At 43.3% G+C, this 21327-nt stretch overlaps 1 protein-coding gene across 2 annotated transcripts in view; it reads left to right on the forward strand.

The window, feature by feature from the left end:
• Positions 1-21327, forward strand: part of KIDINS220 (kinase D interacting substrate 220) — a 77706-nt gene that overhangs the window by 31645 nt on the left and 24734 nt on the right. For both annotated transcript variants that reach the window (XM_066612214.1, XM_066612222.1), the window contains exons 16-23: positions 853-1004; positions 3221-3510; positions 4340-4480; positions 4992-5235; positions 5394-5482; positions 6341-6485; positions 7686-7848; positions 21067-21245. In XM_066612214.1, the coding sequence (XP_066468311.1) occupies positions 853-1004; positions 3221-3510; positions 4340-4480; positions 4992-5235; positions 5394-5482; positions 6341-6485; positions 7686-7848; positions 21067-21245 (1403 nt within the window). The remainder of the gene's footprint in view (positions 1-852; positions 1005-3220; positions 3511-4339; positions 4481-4991; positions 5236-5393; positions 5483-6340; positions 6486-7685; positions 7849-21066; positions 21246-21327) is intronic.

The following is a 21327-nucleotide window of genomic DNA, read 5'->3' on the forward strand; positions in this document are numbered from 1 at the left end:
ATACATGCACCTCACTGCCACTCACGTGCACCTGGCATTCTGTTTACCCCTCAGTGAAGACACCAGACTGCACTTTGGTTTAACTTGGCCACTTTATTAAGCACAAGTGACCAATTTTTAATGCATGAAACCTACTGAACACCCCTTCCCTCCCTTGCCAGTCTGGGGTAGGGAAAAAACTGCCACCCACGGCCAATTTGCATGACAGAAAAACATTCCTACCCAGCCCCCATGATGAACAACCAGCTAATCTCAGACTGTACATTCCCATCATGGCTTGTAACCTGTGATTGAGTTGTCCTCCAGAAATCTGTCCAATCCCCAACTAGACAATCTGTTCAATTAGATTTGATCTAATTGTGTCAGAGCTAATGTGTAGTTTGGTAGGAGAACTAGAAAGATCTTCACCTAAGGAGCTGTATATGTAGCCACCAGAGCTGGATATGCTATGTAGTTGTAATCCTGCATGAAGTCACATGCATGGAAATTAATTGAAATTATTGAAACTGAAGCATGTATAAAGGTGTATTCTAGCCTAATTCTTGTCAAGATGTTTTCTGTAAACACTGCAGCTAATCATACTTGTGATTTAGTTCTTTCTCAGAGTATGGATTTAAACCCTTCATTTGGAATAATGTGTGTATTACATTAAAAAAAAAAGCGTTGAGAGGTCTATCATTAAATATTTTAAAAGGCTGGTGAAGGATAGCATTAAAAATGATATTTGTGAAGGATTACACAATGCACTAAACTGCAGGGCTACTGTTCCTGTAGCATCTTATCAATGGGAAAAGTTTATTGAGAGTAATCCAAAGTTTATGCAAAAAGTTCACATTGTTTGTTTTGTTTCAGATTTTTGTTTACAGATTATAATAGACTGTCTAGTGTAGGTGGTGAGACTTCAATGGCTGAGATGATTGCCACTCTCTCAGATGCTTGTGAGAGAGAATTTGGTTTCTTAGCAACACGTCTCTTTCGAGTGTTCAAGACTGAAGACATACAAGGTATTCTTAAGTGAATTTGCGTATTCTCCGTTTCAGTGTTAACTTGAAAATAAATTTGCATTTCCACTTAAGCATTCAGACATCTCTTGAAAACCAGAAAATGCTATATGTGTGTTAATTCTATTAACTTAGAAAAGTGAACTGCAACACTGTCAGTTTTTCTTTGTAATGGTTATTCTGGTAGACCTACAGGGGTGTGTGTGTGTGAGAGACACAGAGAGACACAGAGAGACACAGAGAGACACAGAGAGAGAGAGAGAGAGAGAGAGATCTACATTGATCAAACTTCTGTTCACCTAAATTTTAAGGATGACTTCTTGGAAAACTCTTTATGTGTACAGGTTGGGCCTGCTTATCCGCTGATTTGGGACTCGTGGATTTGATCCACCGTGGGTCCTGACTAGGAGGCTGACCTGTACCTCCCGGACATGACCGGAAGGGTCTTCCAGTCGCAACTGGGAGGTAGTCTGAGGTAGTCTAGAAGGCCTTACAAATACACTTTGGGTTTTTTGCAAAAAGCGAAAATACATTTCTAAGGCTTTTAGAGGCTTGGAGAGGTTGCACATGGCCTTTCTGAGCTTCAGAAGATCCTGGGAAGCCTTAGAAATGCACTTCCAGTTTTTTCTGAAAACTGAAAGTGCATTTCTGAGGTCTTTTGGGGACCTTCAGAAGTCTTCCGAAGCTTGGGTATGTGCACGATCTCCCCTGGGCCTCAAACCACCAGCTGGGAGCAGATGCCAGTCCCCACTGCGGATTCAGTTTTCTGCAGATTTTGGCATTCACTTGGGTTCTGGGAGTGAAACCCCGCAGATGCCAAGGTTGGACTCTATGTTCATGCTCAAAGCAAGAAACTTGCCAAAGTTCTGTCTGTTCTATAACATCATTGCTGGCAATTGGCCATATTTTGAGAAATTTTTTGTGCACAAGAGGAATTTGTAAGCAAGTCTCTATCTCATATGACGAGTTCATGTCAGTGTAGTTTTATTCTTTACAGCAGTGTTTCTCAAGCTGTGTGTCGGAACCCACTAGGTGGGTTGCGAGCCAATTTCAGGTGGGTCCTCATTCTTTTCAATATTTTTAATCTATTAGACTTGATGCTACTATGACATGTGACTGCATTAGGGGAAATGTTACACACACAGTTTTAACAGGCTATTATGTATGTGCTTTTAACAATAATAGTAAATGGGACTTACTCCTGGGTAAGTGTGGATAGGGTTGCAGCCTAGGATTGTAAAAAATTTTCCTGTTTGATGATGTCACTTTCTACCATGTCATCACTTCCGTTGGGTCCTGACAGATTCTCATTCTAAAAAGTGGGTCCCAGTGCTAAAAGTCTGAGAACCACTGCTTTACAGTTTCTGAATGAATAAAGAAAGGGAAATATGTTTTTTTTAATTTAAAAAGAATAGTCAAAGCATTTGCATAACTGTATGAAACCACAGCAACACATCACTATCTATTGAACCTGTGGACTAGTATGTGCTTAGATTTTCTGTACCTGTTGGCGTGAATTACCTTGGAAAGACTGTTAAGGAATATGCACAGAACTGGCAGGTGTCATAAGGGTTTATAGCTGACGTTTTCCTGACATCCAGGTATTAAATTGGCTACAGTCTTTTTGACTATTACACCAATAATCACTCATTTTGCCTAGGTGCTTTTTAAGTACATTTGTTTGTGTGTATGATTATCTTCAATGCTTATATACCAAGGTTAGTTAGCATGCAATTTTCTGGATCTGTATGTTTATTCTGTTCAAAAGATAAGTGCTGTATTTGGTTTTTTTTTCCGCCTTCCAGGCTAATAATGGTTCTCCATTGGGTAGTTGCATTTAATGGCTAAGGTTTCCAGTTGCAGACCTGGCCGCGATGCTGCCCGGAATCACAGGACCACAAAATGCCACCCAAAAAACACAAAATGCCTGCCCAAAAAACAGAAGTGCCATTTTTCAGCATTTTGAAGGCCTCAGAAGGTGGGCAGCCTCCCTGGCCCTTAAAAGGTCTTCTAAGACCTCTAAAATGAACCTGAAAATGGGCCTGAAAAAAAGGCAGCAGGGGGAAGGGTCATGGTGCTGCTACCCTGTGGACTGCCACCTGGGACATTCCCCCCCCATTCCCCTGCTATTGCAGTGAAGGTTTCTAAAATTTGCCCAGCTAACACCTGCCGGATCTTGGAAGGGAAGTAACTCACCAGAAACTTGCCTTCTCTCCTAGGTAAAAAGAAATGGAAGAAAACCTGTTGTCTGCCATCCTTTGTTATTTTCATCTTCATTCTGAGCTGTATTGTTGCTGGGATCACTCTTCTAGCTATTTTTAATGTGGATCCAGCAAACATGACAGTGAATGCTATTCTGATATCATTTCTATGTGTTGTGGGTTTGGCTTTCCTTTTGAACTGTCGCACATGGTGGCGAGTGATGGACTCAGTCTTGAATTCTCAGAGAAAACGGCTTCATAATGCTGCTTCAAAGTTACACAAGCTGAAAAGTGAAGGGTTTATGAAAGTAAGTATTAGCATTTTCCTATTGCAAAATAAAATATGGCAACCATTTTGAGTTGGATGCTGCTTGTTTAACTTGGAATTAAAGGTTGGTGAGCGATAAGAACACATCAGCTCATCTGTCACAGAACTAAACATTTCTGTCTTTAAAGAACATTAAAACACATTATAGGATCTACTCTCAACCTTTCACTTTAACTGTGGAAAGCATCTTCAGGGGTTGTAAAGAATTTGTATCCTGTCATCTGTCAGTTGGCAGATTTCTGTCTTTGTTTGTGGTAAATACATTTGTATTATTCCTGTAGAACAATGTTTTTCAACATTTGTCCTCAGCTGTACCACTTCACTTGGTCCACCTATTCAAAGTACCACTGTAAGTTACTGGCGATGACATCATCACCAGTTACTTCTGTGTTGGGAAGCCAGATGTGACTTGTCAAACACCAGTGGGAGGCTCAGGATAGATGGGAGGGCTTTTCGAGCATGGAAAAGCATGTTTTGGAGCTCTGCCCTTCGAACTGATCTTCCTACCACTGTTTGTTGTGTAATGTTTCTGGTCTCGCTGCTGGGCAGCAGGTGTCCAGGGAACCCATGAGCATCATCAGACACCACCTCAAGTACCACTGGTGGTACCCATACCACTGATCAAGAAAGACTGCTATAGAACATATATTTTAGTTAACAATTGTACAGTACAGAATAGGTTCACAGTGGATACTGAAATTAGATACAAGAATGTTCATTTCTTGTGTATTTGTATTTTAAGTTCATGTTGGAAAAATTAACATGTTGGTAGTTAACAGCATTACCAAAATTGATTTTAATTTTGGTAGGTTCTTAAATGTGAAGTGGAATTGATGGCAAAAATGGCAAAAACCATTGATAGCTTCACTGAGAATCAAACCAGACTTGTGGTAATTATAGATGGACTGGATGCGTGTGAGCAAGACAAAGTCTTACAGATGCTTGACACAGTAAGTAATACTGTTTGCCAAAAGTGTAAATAAGGATGTCCCAAATACATGTGCATGCTCTTCCTAGTGCACGCCACAGCACATATAAATCCACGTTCCTTGTTTCTAATGAAGTGAGGATCAGATGCTTCATTAGAAACCTGAGGAAGGCCTCTATCCCCTAATCCAGTGATTTACAACCAGTGTGCTGCTGCACATTGGTGTGCTGCAAATGGTCTGTAGATGTGCCACGGGAGTTTGCGGGAGGGTTATTTATTAGTAGGGCCAATGGGGGATGTGGAGTGTGCCTTGTCAATTATCCAAAAGCAAATAGTGTGCCTTGAACATTTTAGTGCCTTGTCAGTGTGCCACGTGATGAAAAAGTGTGAAAATTCCTGCCCTAATCAAAGAAGCTGACCCTTCCGCTTCTGTTCAGGCTCACCAAAAACCCTTGTTGCTTGAGCCAACCTTTCTGCTACTTGTATGATGGAATACGCTAATAATAATTTCACTCAACTTTTTCTTTTCACAGGTCCGAGTCTTATTTTCAAAAGGCCCCTTTATTGCCATTTTTGCTAGTGATCCACATATCATAATAAAGGCAATTAACCAGAATCTCAACAGCGTACTACGGGACTCAAATATAAATGGACATGATTACATGAGGAACATAGTCCACTTACCCGTTTTCCTTAACAGTCGTGGACTTAGTAGTGCTAAAAAGTTGATGGTAGTTGCAACCACAAATGGAGATGTTCCATACACAGATGGTTCAGGTATAGTTGCAAGCCTATAAGGACCCTTCTAGAACCAATTGTTTTATCATTAGATGAAGCAACTATTTGAAATTATTGTATTATATTACAATTTGATGGTAGAAATTCCCTACTTTGTGTTCAAGAAAATAAATCTTATCATGTAAAAATGTTCTTAGGATTCCATGAAGAAGTTGATCGAAGAGTTTCACAGAATAGCCTGGGAGATGTGACTAAGCTTGGAAGTAAAACAGCTCTGAACAGGCGGGTAAGAAATGGCTCTTTGGGAATCTATTGTCAGAGTTGAGTCACCTCGTGAATACACCTTAGGATATGTTCTAGCAGCAAACATGTTTTGTTCATGTACTCACTTAGCTGGAATCATTAGATCTGGCTTGGACAGCTCAAACTCATTACTTTATATATGAAGTTGATTTTTTCCCTCCAATGTGCATTAGTTTACACTTTCTTCCATTGAAACACATTTGCCATTTTGCTGCCTATTCTTCCAGTTTGGGGAGATCCTTCTGGAGCTCTTCACAATTTCTTTTCTTCATGATTCAGAAACGTTTAGAATCGTCTGCAATCTTGGCCACCTCGCTGCTTAGTCTTTTCTCCAGGTCATTTATGAACAAGTTGAAAAGCACTGGTGCCAGGATGGGGCACACTGCTTTTCACCTCTTTCCATTGCCCACTGAGACCCACTCTCTGTTTTCTGGTCCTCAACCAATTGCTAATCCATAAGAAGACCTGCGCTTTTACTCTCTGACTGTGGGGTTTTCGCAGCAGCCTTTGGTGAGGAGAATGATTATTCATGCATGGGATCCTTAAGCAAGTGAGATGCTTCTTCCATTCATGGAGAGAGCTTCAGATGACGGAAATGCTAATTACAATGTGTCCCTTTCTACACAAAATATCCTTGTAATATAATTTATGTTTATGTGAATTGTGCAAATGCCTGTATATTATCTCTTTGGGTGCTCAAAGATTTTTAGCTGCATAAATCTTTTCTTGATATTGGATCAGGTTTTTGCTTCTAAGTGCATACAAATATCTTGTTAGCAGTTTATAAATCTGAAAATGAAAATCAGTGTTAAAGACATGCTTTCGTTTTCTTTTTAATTAGGAAACTTACAGAAGAAGACAAATGCAGCGCACCATCACACGGCAAATGTCTTTTGATCTGACCAAGCTACTGGTTACAGAAGACTGGTTCAGCGATATTAGTCCACAGATTATGAGGAGATTGCTCAATATTGTTTCTGTGACTGGTACATTCACATTTTAAGATGCACAACCCTCATGCTTTGTTTAGCATAACAGCCATGCACTGTTGTCCAGCAGGGGCTTTTAGATGTTTAAAAGGGTCTCCAACAGATAATGGAAGTTAACTTGCCCGCAGAGAACTGGGTTAGAGGCAATGCATTTAAAATGACAGTATGGTAGAGTTAGGTCAGACATTAAGGAAAAATAAAGGAATAACTTGAGGTGGGCCTCATACATGCCCATAACTGGATAACTGCAACATGAAGCAATGATTTGCATGTGTGACATGACACAAGCTTTTTAAAAATATTGCTTGACTTGAATATGGCATTTTTCACTGTAGGCTGTTCAGACATTGGCTCAATACAGACTGTGGTTTGGAGTCTCAGGACCCAATCCTATCCAACAGTACCAATGCAGCAGTGCCAATGGAACATGTGTGGCATCCTGCAGTGGGGAGGCAGTCATAGAGGCCTCCTCAAGGCAAAGGAACCATTGTTACCTTACAGCTGTATCGGCACTGGAAAGTTGGATAGAATTGGGGCCTTAGTGCTCACTTCTCTCCTCGGTTTTGTTGTTTTTCCTCTAACTATAGTTTCATGAGGTGTCCAGATTGGCAAACGGGTGAATGTTTGCCTGCAAACTGTGGCTCAAACTGTAGTTTTCTCTTTGGACTTCACAACAAGTTGTAGTTGAGAGGAAGACTAGAAATGAGGCTGATGTATTTTAAGCAAGGTTGGTGATGCAAATTTTGATGATGAGCCTTGTTTATGGGTTCATTTTATTTGCACTGGATAAATATGCAAAGAATGTTACACCCCAATCCTGAAAAATTTGGCTTGGGAGTCAGTTTCACTCCAGTTGGAGTGGAAGTGAATGGTCATGACAACTACTCTTAGTGCAGGTTTTTGGAATTTCAAAAAATTTCACTGGTGCTTGTGGCAGGAGCAAGGCAGAATGACAGGCTGGTATTGTGCATTACTGTTCTCAGTTCTTGAGCTAAAATACCATAATTCCCCTTTGCAGGATATCTTGCCATATGCTGGCCTTTCAGAGTTTCTTTGAAAACAGAAATGTGGACAAATACTAAGGAATTTGAGTTAACACTTGCTCCATATGTCATGGTTTTATTTTGTGAAGATGTCGACCATGTTGCTGTACATTTAATAAATTGATTACCTTACTCAGCCTTTCATATTTTGTAGGTCGTTTATTGAGAGCTAATCAGATAACTTTCAACTGGGATAGGCTGGCTAGCTGGATCAACCTGACCGAGCAGTGGCCATACAGGACATCTTGGCTCATTTTATATTTGGAAGAAACTGAAGGTGTTCCAGATCAGCTAACTTTAAAAACAATTTATGAGAGGTAGGCATTGTTTTGATTATGGGAAAATCTATTGATGGTGGTAAAATAAGTCCAGCATTTAGTCTCACAAACTGAGTGTGGTAGAATCTAAAATTCTTCTCTCTACAATTTATGTGGGTAATTGCTTCAGGGTTACACAGATTAAGGGTAATCATGTGTTTGAATGCTTTGCTGTATCAGGGCAAGTTCTTCAAATGCTTTTGCAAAATCAGGTCTAAACATTAATATTGTATGTGTGGTTTAGTTTGTTTTGGTTCTTTTGCAGTATGCTGTAATTATTTTTGATTACTAGAACTCTAGTGCTTATTTATAACTGAGGCCTTAAGGATTGTTAATCACTTGAAGTATAATTACATTCCTGACAAGGAAAGAATAAGGTGCTATACAGTTTGGCATTTCTTCACCATAGGCCCTTTGTTGCATTTCTCAATTTTTGTTTTGTCTAAACATGTTTTTTTTTTTTAAAGAGAGACATCTATATATCACTGAGATGGAGAAGTCCCTTTTTTTGTGGATACTGTTTGATTCACTACTATCTAGGACAGTAGTTCTCAGACTTTTAGCACTGGAACTCACTGTTTAGAATGAGAATCTGTCAGGACCCACCGGAAGTGATGTCATGACCGGAAGTGACATCAATAAGCAAGAAAATTTTTAACGATCCTAGGCTACAGTCTTGCCCCCACTTAAGGTAAAGGTTTCCCCCAGCATTAAACTAATTGTGTCCGACTCTAGGGGCGGTGCTCATCTCCGTTTCTAAGCTGAAGAGCCAGTGTTTGTCCATAGACAGTTTCCATGGTCATGTGGCTGGCGTGACTAGACGTCTAAGCACACAGAACGCTGTTACCTTTTCACCAAGGTGGTACCTATTTATCTACTTGCATTTTTACATTCTTTCGAACTGCTAGGTTGGCAGGAGCTAGGACAAGCATCGAAAGCTCATACCATTGCATGGATTCAAACTGCCAACCTATTTATCTACTTGCATTTTTACATTCTTTCGAACTGCTAGGTTGGCAGGAGCTAGGACAAGCATCGAAAGCTCATACCATTGCATGGATTCAAACTGCCAACCTTCTGGTCAACACTTGCGGTTAACCCCCACTTACCCAGGAGTAAATCCCATTGACTGTTAAAAGTATATACATAGTGGCCTGTTAAAAGTAAAGATCTGTAACATTTCCACAGATGCAGTCAACATATCATAGTGGCATCAAGTTTAATATACAGTATTGAAAATAAAACTTTGAAATGAATGAGAACCCACCTGTAATTAGTGAAATTAGACCCACCTAGTGGTCCTGACCCACAGTTTGAGAAACACTGAACTAGGAATTAAGATGGGCCCTCAAGCTGTCATGTGAGCGTACTGATTTGTGGGGAAATCAATCTGGGAAACAGCAGTGGGGTTGAGAGTCTCACACCTGTTTTCTCTTCAAAAACAGTACACTTGTAGTAGTGGTGGTAATAATAATAATAATTAATAATAATAACTCGGTATTTATATACCGCCTTTCTGGTCATCAGATTACTCCTCTGACTTTATTCAAGGCGGTTTACATAGGCAGGCATTTCTAAATCCCTCAAGGGGATTTTTACAATCCTAGAGGTTCTCTCTTTCAAGAACCAACAACATTTCAGAATGGATCTTCCTGGTTTGGCCTCACTTCTGGCCTCCAGTTCTCCCACGCAGGCTGACAAGCAGCTCCATCTCTCACATGGAGAGCAGCCAAGACGCTTCTTGCTCACACCAAGAGCAGGTGGAATCACTTAGCTGGGCTTGTCAGCTGCTTCAAGGTCTCGCCATTCTCAGCCGTTCAGGGAGCTGCCAGTGTCCTCAAACTGGCGACCTTCTGATGTTACCTTCTGGCTAACGGAGGCTCTACTCTCTAGACCAGACCCCCTGTCCATATAGAAGGTTCTATAATTATATAGAACAGGGGTGCCCAAACCCCAGCCCGGGGCCATCCAACCCACAGGGAGTTCCCAGTCTCAGTGAGCCTCTGGCCCTCCAGAGACTTGCAGGAGCCCGCACTGGCCCAACACAACTACTCTCACTGTGAGGGCTGACTGTTTGACCTCTCGTGTGAGTTGCGGGCCGAGGGCTCCCTCCACTGCTTGCTGTTTCCTCTGTGAAGCAGCAGCAGCAAAGGAAAGGCTGGCTTTGCTCTGTGTAAGATCTTTTATAGGCCTTGAGCTATCGTGAAGCCTTCATTCATTCATATAAGTTTCATCTCTAATATATTCATTTATGTAAATTTATTCAAATTTTAAATGTAAATTAATTCTTTTTCCCCCGGCCCCCCTGCACAGTGTCAGAGAGATGATGTGGCCCTCCTGCCAAAAACTTTGGACACCCCTTATATAGAATGATCAGTTGGTGACAATCAAACATCCCTATCTTGATAGTTACTGTTCTGTCTGTCAGTGTTCAATGATTCAACACCGGGTGTTCTTCCTTTCTGTCCACTGGAAAGCAGGATATTTTCTGAAGACAGACTTGCCCTGGGGCCTTTCTTGTCCCATATGCCTTTAGTGCAATAGTTCCCAAAATTTTTAGAGGTGTTGGAGGCTGCTGCCTGATTTATTTATAAATGCCACTGGGTGTGGTTATAATGGTGATTGGGCAGCAGTGCTCTCCCCGAGTAGTAGCATAGCTAAGTACTGCAGGTGCTGCAACGTGCTGTGTAAGTGACCTGTCCCACTTGCTGTCAGAGCCATTCTGGGTAGCAACTTAAAAGATGCCATTTGGTTTGGCAAGCACCTGCGCATCACTGCATGCAGTGGCTCTGAGAGCAAATAGGATGGGCCGCTTATGCAGCATGTTGCAATGCCTGCAGTACTTTGCCTTTTGTCTCCTCTCTAGCTGTGCTTCTGCCCCCAAGTAGCAGCTTGTTTAATCCTTGATGCAAACGGCCTAATCTACCCTGTCAGTTTCACGAACCAGCAAAATTTGTTTCCGACCCACAATTTAGGAACCCCTGCAGTAGGCTAACTTGTATTGCTAGAATCAGCTTAGTTGTTTTGAGAGGAACTTTTAGAATACATTTTGTTTCTCATTATGAAGTACAAAACTGTCTTTGTTCTACCAGGAGATGGCAGTATCATACTAATTTTTTGGTGAAGGGGCCTATTAATTGGAGAAGTTATGTCATTGTAGTTAAGTTATATAGTGTGTTTAATCATTGCTCCATATTTAAAATACTGAAATACATGAGCTGTGGGTGACTTGCAGTTATGAATAGTTTAAAAAATGCTGATGCATGTTTTGCATTTAGCAGCAGCAGCAGCAACAGCAACAACAACAACAACAACAACTTTATTTATACCCCGCCCTTCTCCCCAAAGGGACCCAGGGCAGCTTACAACGGTTAAAAACAGATTAAAACATGATTTTACAAACAGATAAAAACATAACACATTGACAGATATAATAAAAACAGTAGTCAGATAGAAAGTCAGGTAAGAAAGAGCATATAGCAGCAGATCATAAGGCAGGGGTGCCCAATATGTCAATCGCGAGCTACCAGTCGATCTCGAGGCGAAATGAGTCGATCGCAGGCTTCTCTCCCGTCCACGCATCCCTAGGAGTGAGCCCCTGGCAGGCTTGGGAGCCCAGGGAGTGAGTCCAGGGAGCCCAGGGAGCGAGCCTAGGGAGTGAGCCCAGGGAGTCCAGGGAGTGAGCACCTGGCAGGCTCCTCCCTGGGAGAGGAGCCACTGGCAGGCTTCTCTCCCGTCCACGCTTCCCTGGGAGTGAACCCCATTGACTCTACTGGGGCTGACTTACCTTTCCCCTGTTTTTGCACTGATATGTATGGAGATCTGCCCCCCCCCCAACTTCCATCTGTTGGTTCTGTGTGCAAAGGGATTTTGTACTGGTCTTGCTGTGATGTCTATACAGAGATCTTCCCTCCCCCACACCTTTCCCCTGCTTTTGCACTGGTATGTATGGAGATCTGCCCCCCCCCCCAACTTCCATCTGTTGGTTCTGTGTGCAAGGGGTTTTGCACTGGTCTTGCTGTGATGTCTATACAGAGAATTTCCCTCCCCCACACCTTTCCCCTATTTTTGCACTGGTCTGTATAGAGATCTGCTCCCCCCCCCCACACACACACACTTGTATTGGAAGATCTGGTGAGGAGGTAGATGTGGTGTCAGCAGTGGGCCCCTTTAAGGGTAAGACCTGGGCATCCAGCAGAGTGTGCTGCACAGCTGCAGCCACTTGAAGGCAATAGGGCCCTCAGGGATATAAGAGCACCTGAGGCAGGAAGGGCTCCACTTATTTATGTGAGTCAGCCTTTTCCTACAGGAAGATCATTAAGTCCAAGTACCGTTCCACCATGACTGATGAACATTTGGAAGTGTGCTTGAGGCTGGCTGTCAGCAGCTACTGCCCGGACTATGCATCCTTGGCTGATTCACTTCAGTGCAAGTCGTCAAAGTAAACTCAAGTAATTACAAAAAATATTTATAGTTAATTATGTTGTGTTGTGCAATATTGGCTCATGTGGTTATGCAAGGTACACCTACATACATTGTACACATAAATGTTATATGTTATGATGGCGCGAACATTGTAAAAAAACTCTGGTAGATCTCTGGGCCTTGCTGGGTTTCAAAGTAGCTCTCGAGCCAAAAAAGTGTGAGCACCCCTGTCATAAGGTATCAGGCCAGTAAAAATACTAAAAGATGTCGAAAAGATGTTAAAAAGGCCATGAGCTCAGAAGACTTGTTTAAACAGAAAGGTCTTCAGGCCTCGCCGAAAAGGAGCCATTTTCAAGTCAAGGGGAAGGGAGTTCCATAACATTGGTGCCACTACTGAGAAGGCCGTATTTCTTGCCGCCGCCCCACGTACCTCCTTAGGCAGCGGTACTTGTAAAAAGCCCTTCTCTGATGACCTAAGAGGATGAGCCGGATTGTACGGAAGTAGGCGATCTCTAAGATACCCTGGCCCAGAGCAGTATAGGGCTTTAAAGGTCAAAACCAGCACCTTGATTTGGGCCCAGAAACGAATGGGCAGCCAATGTAGCCCCTGGAGAAGCGGGCTGACAGATTCAAACCGCCTACCTCCAGTAACCACACGGGCCACCACATTCTGCACTAATTGCAGTTTCCGAACCGTCTTCAGGGGCAGCCCCACATAAAGCGTGTTACAATAATCTAACCTCAATGTCACCGTGGCATGGATCACCATGGCCAGGTCTGCATGATCCAAGTACGGCCACAGCTGGTGCACCAGCCGAAGCTGAGCGAAGGCCCCCCTAGCCACAGCCGCCACCTGGGAATCCAGGAGCAGCTGCGAGTCCAGGTGGACCCCCAAGCTGCGGACCTGCTCCTTCAGAGGAGTGCAACCCCATTCAGCGTAAGCCGATAGTCCAGCACCTGCATCGAGGATTTCCAAACCAGGAGAGCCTCTGTCTTATCCGGATTTAATTTCAGCTTGTTAGCCCCCATCCAGATCCTCACTGCCTCCAGACAGTGCTCCAGGCCCTCAACCGCCACCCTGGAGTCAGGAGGAAAGGAGAGATAGAGCTGGGTGTCATCAGCATATTGATGGCACCCCACTCCAAACCCCCGGATGACCTCTCCCAGTGGTTTCATGTAGATATTAAATAGCATGGGGGACAGAATTGAGCCCTGCGGCACCCCGCACCTCAAGGGCCAGGGTGTCAAACAGGCATCCCTCAGCACCACCATCTGGGACCGACCCTCCAGGTAGGAGCGGAACCACCGTAAAACAGTGCCTCCAACTCCCAACTCAGCCAATCGGCCCAGAAGGATACCATGGTCGATGGTATCGAAAGCCGCTGAGAGGTCCAGCAGGACCAACAGGGACGCACTCCCCCTGTCCAGTCCCCAGCATAGGTCATCCACCAAGGCGACCATGGCTGTTTCCGTCACAAAGCCCACCCTGAAACCAGATTGAAAAGGATCCAGATAATTTGCTTCATCCAAGACCCTCTGGAGTTGGGCTGCCGCCACCCGCTCAATTACCTTGCCCAGAAACGGGACGTTGGAGACTGGCTGGTAGTTATCTAACACAGTGGAATCCAGGGAGGGCTTCTTCAGGAGGGGGCGAACCACCGCCCGTTTCAAAGTGAGTGGCAACGTCCCCTCCATCAAAGAAGAGTTTACCACCCTCCCTGTCCACTCAGCCAGTCCACCCCGGGCAGCTCTTATCAGCCAAGCTGGGCAAGGGTCAAACAGGCAGGCAGATGGCCTCACACTCCAAAGGAGTCTGCCCACATCCTCAGGCTGTACAAGCTGAAAAGAATCCCACAACACTGGACAAGCAGTTGTCAAGGGGACATCGTCAGACATTGTCAATGTGGCATCTAAGTCACGTCGAATACGATCGATTTTATCTGCAAAATGTTGCACAAACACGTCACAGCGGCTGACCGTGTATTCCTCCTGGTCTACTGGAGGGGCCTGATGGAGGCCCCACACCACACGGAACAGCTCTGCTGGATGGCTGTCATCAGACGCAATGGTAGCAGAGAAGAACGATTTCTTCGCTGCTACCACCGCCACAGAGTAGGCTCTGTAATGAGCTCTACTCCGTGTCCGATCGGATTCATCGCGTGTTTTCTGCCATCGTCGCTCTAGACGCCTGCCCTGCCGCTTCATCATTTGCAGCTCCTCAGTGAACCAAGGAGCCGCTCTGAGTCTTCGACGTGGCAGTGGTCACTCCAGAGCAATCTCATCCACTGCCCTGGTCATTTCCCCATTCCAGAGGTCAACCAGGGCGTCCTGGTTAAGACGCCAGTCAGATGAGACGCCAGTCTTGGCAGTGGGAAAATCCCCCAGAGCCCTCAGGAAACCTTCAGGATCCATTAGCCTCCGGGGGCGGTCCATAGAAAACGGTTCCCCGCCTCTGTGGAGGTAGGCAGTCGCAACAAGCCTAAACCTTACTAGGAAGTCATCTGTCCATGACAACAGAGTGATCTTGATCTCCTCCACATCCAGATCACTGCCCCCTTGTCCAGCTGTGAACACCAGGTCCAGCACGTGTTCTGCCATATGTGTCGGGGCCCAGATCTTCTGGGACGGGCGGTACACCCTGGGCGGGCGGTACACCAACAGAATCCCAATCCTGTCTGGTCCTCTCAACACAACGTGCAGGCACTCGAACCCAGCAAACTGCTGGACAGGGCACCTGGTAAGGGAGATGGACTCACGATAGACCATTGCAACTCCCCCTCCCCGTCCCTGCAATCTTGGCTGCTGCAGCACCTGGAAGCCTGGTGGACAAAGTTCAGAGAGGCCTCCCTCCATGTCCAACCAGGTCTCTGTAATGCATACCAGGTCGGCTTTCTCATCCAGGATTAAATCCCGGATGATACAGGTCTTGTTATTCACCGACCTGGCATTCAGAAGCAGCAGCTTCAGATCCAGGGACTCACTGCCAAGACCACCAGGCATCCGAGAATTGGGGGAAGGACCAGAAGGGTAGATGATCTGTCTATGATGAACACTCCTTCTCCTGTAACGGCCTGTCCGACCCCCACCGCCATATCTCCCCTGGCCCGTCACTCTCTTGATAGTGGCACCCTTCCCTTCCCCTGAGCTCCCTCCTGAGAAAAAACACATGTGGCGAGGCCCACCTTCTGAGACTGGCCTATACAAAGAGAGACGCCCAGCAGGCCTGCTTATACAGAAAGACTGCATTTAGTGAAAGACTGTTAGACATCTCACAAACCCAGGGTAGATTTATTGATGGATCCCAGCAAATGATGGTTTGCAGATTGGGTGACCAGGCCCCTTTGCTTTTCCAGATTTTTTGCTTTCTTCCCTTCCCAGTGTCAACCGTGGTTTTGCATTACTGATGCACTGGCACAAATGGAGGCTCATGTCAGTGTTGGCGCATGGCAATTAGGGACCCCAAGAACGCAGTCCTTCAGTGGACTCCCCATGGCACCACTTGCACTCCTGTTGATAGAATATTGAGTGTTACTGCTGTCACTGATATTGAAGGATCTGTGTCAGCCTGTCAGGCAGTTCCTCAGGGTGTGGGTCCTTGGCCAGTGCTTGATCTGCCTGGCTGATGCTAATTAGGATCCTTTGTAACCTTGATTTGTAAATCTTCCCCAAATCTTAATTTTTGAACCTAATTTGCAGGAGAATCATGAAGCAAGAACACAAGGAAAAGTGTCCTCAGGAGTTGACCACCAGATATAGTATTGTCTCCCTTAGTCTCACCAAAGTCCTGACCTCATAAGCGTTCTAGGACTTGAGTCTTCTGATCTAGCTTTGGGCAACCATGGTTAAATCAAGAGAAAGGATATGGAAATGTACACGTGACTGAAGTTTATTCTGCTAGGTCCTGAGTATTAGGAGCCAAGCTTTTAAGCTCAGAAAAGATTTATTTAGACTAAGGCTTAGGGCATTATGGGAGTATGAAGTGACAAATGAACCAGTAGATATTCTTGAATAGGCAACAGTAGAATGTGATAGCATTACTTTTTCTGCTTCCTCATTATCAGTAGCAGTGAAATAGCAGAGAGTTGCATGATAATGAGATGAAATAGCAGGTCAGAATAGGACTCTTTCATTCATTTTTTTTATTTTGCCCCATGCAAAAAGTGACCTAGTGTTGGGTTCCTTTTTCCCCCCCAAGAGGTGCTTAAACGGGTGTGAAAATTTTTCCTTTTCGGGTACTGCTTAGGCAATGACACTTCTTCCTGTGTGATACAGGAAGGCACCCCCTTACTCTTACTTAGATTTATTCACCCATAATGATGGCTTGATTATTCAAAGCCAGGGCTTGATTATTATTTTTACCTAGATGAACCAGAAGATTCAATATGCATCTTCTGTGTGTTCCTTTAACAGTGCAGTCCTAAGGCTCCACTGAAACAGTGCAGCCAGCTCCACTCCAACTCGGATTTTGCAGCTTCTCAAGAGCTGACCAGGCCAGCATGAAGGCCTGCACTGGCTTGACATTGCTGTATCCCATCCCTGCTCCGGGTGGCACAGGGGCTGGAAGAGGGTGACTGAAGGGCGTGTTGAAGGTGAGGAGGGATTGTTTTTGGGTGGGGGAGGATTGTATACGGAGAGGATCAGGCCCAGGAGGGGTTGGGATCAGCGACGGTGCACACTGCATCCAAACCCCCTTCCTGGGCCAGACAGTCCTATACAGAACTCCCCAAATATGCACCAGTGATACAGCTGGTTGCTATAGCCCCTTACCCTGAAGAAACCTCCAGTCGCCTCCTGAGCTGCATTGGGTGCATCACAGGCCGTCCAGCCCAGCTGTGCCTGAGCAGTTTAGGATTGGGCTGTCAATTGCATCTAGTTGAGGGGAGTAATATTTTTTATAATCTTTTTTGCATTGGCTGCGGATATATTTCTGTCTCACTTGTTATTAGGGTTTAAAAAAATTTACTTACAGTATGCTAATAGCGATAAAGTATAAATGATATGCACTTATTTTTTAAAGAAATTTAATTTCATAAAAATAAGAATAAGAAATCTTTAGCGCTAGTAGTAAAGTTTATTTTTTTCCTATAAAAAGCCTCATTTATTTTTATAGTAATTTGATGACACATCTGCTTGCTTTATTCAGCTGGAAAAAGAAAATGTTGGTTCTTGGTGTTTGGTGAAGTTGCTTTGGTAAATTATTTTCTAAATCGTTCAACTTTTAACAAATGACATTTGATACTAACATTGGAAAGCAATTTCAGCTAATTAAGTAGCTCCTTCTATAAACCATTGGAACATTAAGATGACAAACTGTTCATTCAGGATTATTTTAATTGGTACAATTATTGTAATTTTGTTGCAATTATGTGTTGAGCTAAAAGCCTTTGTCAAAATCATTTGAGGGTTTTTTGTTAACATACATAACTGTGTGAGGAAAGAGTAAAATGAAAACTCAAGCATTTTCTGTCTACTTTTCCAATACCACATTTAGACAATAATTACTCATTCTGTAAACTGTAGTTGAGATTTTTTTAGTATACCTTTTAAAAACAAGATGATGCGAACAAGAAAATGTTGGAAAGGTCTCCTCTTCAGTTGGTGCTAGCTGTTGTCTAAGAGAATTTAACCAGTTTTGTAAAAATAATTGAGAAATGTATAACCTTTACTGAATCTATTTGGATGTGGAATGTTTAAGTTGCACTTTTTATTTCTTTGATTGAACAATATGGGCACAATTAAAACACTTTGATTTTCTATGGGAAAGTTAAACATAGGCTTAACCCTTTCCCCTCCTTGTGATTTGATTTCTCCTATTAAAATCAATGGGACTAAACTTTTCCTATAAAATAATAATCCTTGCAGTACAGGGCTGGACTAGATGTCTGGGACAACATGTGTGCGAAAAGCATGCTTTCCTATTTGCTTACAAAGTAGTTGAGGAAAGGTTCTGATTTGGATATCAGAAGGAGTGCTATGGGGCATGCGACTGAAACCCACCCCTCTCTTGTTGAACCATCCCACATTCTACTGCTTTTAAGCAGTCTTTCCCTAAATTGTTTCCACAGCAGAGTCAAAAGTGTATCCATGGTGGATGTTACTTTTTGAGACATTATTTGCCATCTCCTTGGCAGAAGACTCCTTACAGAACTTACCAGCTTTGTCTGAATTCTGGTACAATGCTGGCATTGTTTAGAAATCCATTATTTCTGTTGGTAAATTCCATTTTATTTATTGCATCTTATTCAGATTGCTTTAAAATATGCTCAATTATCTGGTTTCCACTTTATTACTTAGTTTGCCTGTCAGAAAGAATATTCATATGTTTATACTAACTTATTCAGATTTCCATGCGGTTTCTTGCCTGGTTTCCCAGTACTAGTCTTAATGGCGGGGTGACCAACCTCCTCTTTTTGCAGCCGGGCTTGGGACCATCCTTTGCAGAGCACCAAAGAAAATCTGGCTCAAATGCATTGAGGAAGATCTAAGGAACCAGTGATTAACCCTTAGCGAGACTAGAAATATCATCAACAATCACCAAGAGTGGAAGCATGTCATGATATTAGCAATAGTTGATGATATTTCACATGGATCCTAGCGGCACCTAGGTTGAGAGGTCAATCTGTTCCCCAAGCGCTAGCTAAGAAGTGAAGAAGGAGGATACAGGTGTGCCCCTTTATCTGTGGGGGTTCCGTTCCAAAACACACTGCCCGCACTGATACCTGAAACTGCGGATACAGGCGAATCGGGCTTCCCTGGGCCTCCCAATGCCTTATAAGACATTAAAACGCCAATTCCAGTTTCTCTATGATACTGGAAGTCCTGTTTCAAGCTATACAGTTTAGTTTGAGCCCGGCAGAGGCTGGGACAGACACCCTCGGCCTCTGCTGAGCTTAGATTCCCTCGCTGGAGGCAAGGGGAGGAGTTTACCTCTGGAGGGGTCTTGTGTGGTGATGCATATGCTGGGGGGTTGGACCTGATCCGCGATACGGGGTCTGTGGATATGGGGTCCCCCTTACTAACTAACTTTTCTTGGTTCTGCATTCTTAGTGGGTGCAGCTGCTGGGTGGCAAGACATCCTAGTTACCAATTTCTGACTTCCAAATACCTTATGTGCTGTGACCGTTAATTTTCTTAATTTACCTGATGTCCAATACCACTTGTTTCACAAGATTGCTTGAATTTTTCAAATTTATTTGAAAGTTCCTTATTGGTCGACTCTCCTTATCCAATGGGTTTGGGACCCAACATGGGTCAGCAGGGCCTCACTGTACCTTTTGGATGTGACCAAAAGAGTCTTCTGGCCATGTTGGGAGAGAGGTCTTCTGAGGTGCAGGGAGGCCACACAAGACCTCCCTGGGCCTCAGAAGGCCTATCTGAGGGCTCTGAAATGCACTTCTTGTTTTGACCGAAACTGACAATTCCTGTTATCTCCCGCACAAGTAGTACTATGTTGCTATTTTAAAAAGAAAGAGAAGAAGGGAGAAAATGAAAGCAAATGAAAGCCTTGCCCCACAGGAACAGAAACCAATTTGCGGCTTGTTCAAGGGGCAATTACTAATGTCCAAACTTGAATCCACAAGTAATAAAATTATTTGAACCTCCGAACAATCAATTCTTACTGAAGTTGTTAGGGATGTTTGCTGAATGGAGCTGTCAGCTCATAAGTGCCTTGGCTAGGGAAGGGCCGTTAGCAGTAAAGAGTCCTATATTAAAGCACTTTGGGGAATCTCTGTTTTAATAGTGCTTTCAGATACCTACAGAAAAGCAATGCCTAAGTGGTGCTAGAGAGCTCAAGTGTGGAAGAAACCTCCATGTACTGTATTTGGTTTTCCTCCATTTAAATGGGCAAACTGCGTGGGGAGTTCTAGGTGTCACTAGCACTCATTGTGCATATGCACATGCTTCAGATTTCACAGTGGTCAGAAAACTTTAAAATGAAATCTTCCTGGCTCCTACTCTCACTTGCCTTGTCAGGGCAGATGTGCAAGAAGATGACCAGGTTCTGGACTGAATTTTAACACTTTCTGAACCTCAATGAAATTCATGTGCCTGCCACAGAACTGAGCAATTTATAGAAATCTTCTATCTTCTCCTACATCCAAAACTTCAAGTTAATTATTGGTGCCTCTGATTTTAGTTTCTGTTGCTGACAGTGGGTATTCTAAAAACAGAGGCCTTCATCATCATGCTTGGTTTTTGAATTGACATGGATTTTCAGGATGTGTCACTTTGCAAATACATTTGTGTGTGACTGTGTTTGTGGACCTTTGCCAAAAGATTATGATTTACATAAATATCTCTTGAGACATAATAGTTTTAATGTATCAAGCTTGAGAAGGTTAGAATAGAGATTTCAATCTATAAACCAGCAGTTGGCTATTGGCTTCTGAACAGGAGTATTGTTCATCATATGCAGAACACTGTTCACATTCAGACTTCAGCAGAGCTGGCATTAAAATTCAACTAATTTGCTTCATGTGACTTCTCAGCTGTGGTTTTCATTTTAAGTCTTCAGCTCATTTTTCTTTTGGAGTCTTGTTTTGCAAAAAAAAAAAAACCAGATGGTTTGGGAAACTTTTCAACTGTTCTGTCTTCCGTTTTAGTTACCTCTGTTCAGTATTGAGTAGATTGAACACTTTCAAATTATACATTATTTTATAGTTTCAATTTGTGGGCCATTTGGGGAAAAGCCTGGTTAGACATGAGCTGTAGAGAGTTAATTAGTAATTTCATTCAATAAACCTACAGTTTTTCTTTACATTTTATTATCTAAAATTCCTTTGCTTTTTTCAGGATTTCAAAGAATATTCCAACAACTAAAGATGTTGAACCACTCCTTGAAATTGATGGCGATATTCGCAACTTTGAAGTCTTTTTGTCTTCACGAACTCCTGTTCTTATAGCACGTGATGTAAAAACCTTTTTACCATGTACAGTAAACCTTGATCCAAAGCTCCGAGAAATAATTGCAGGTAAACTTATTGTTGGTTACCTGGGTATTAATATTAGTATTAGTATTTATTTACCACTTTTCAATAAAAAAGTTCACAAAGC

This window comes from Tiliqua scincoides, chromosome 1 (genome assembly GCF_035046505.1).
Source record: "Tiliqua scincoides isolate rTilSci1 chromosome 1, rTilSci1.hap2, whole genome shotgun sequence".
NCBI lineage: Eukaryota > Metazoa > Chordata > Lepidosauria > Squamata > Scincidae > Tiliqua > Tiliqua scincoides.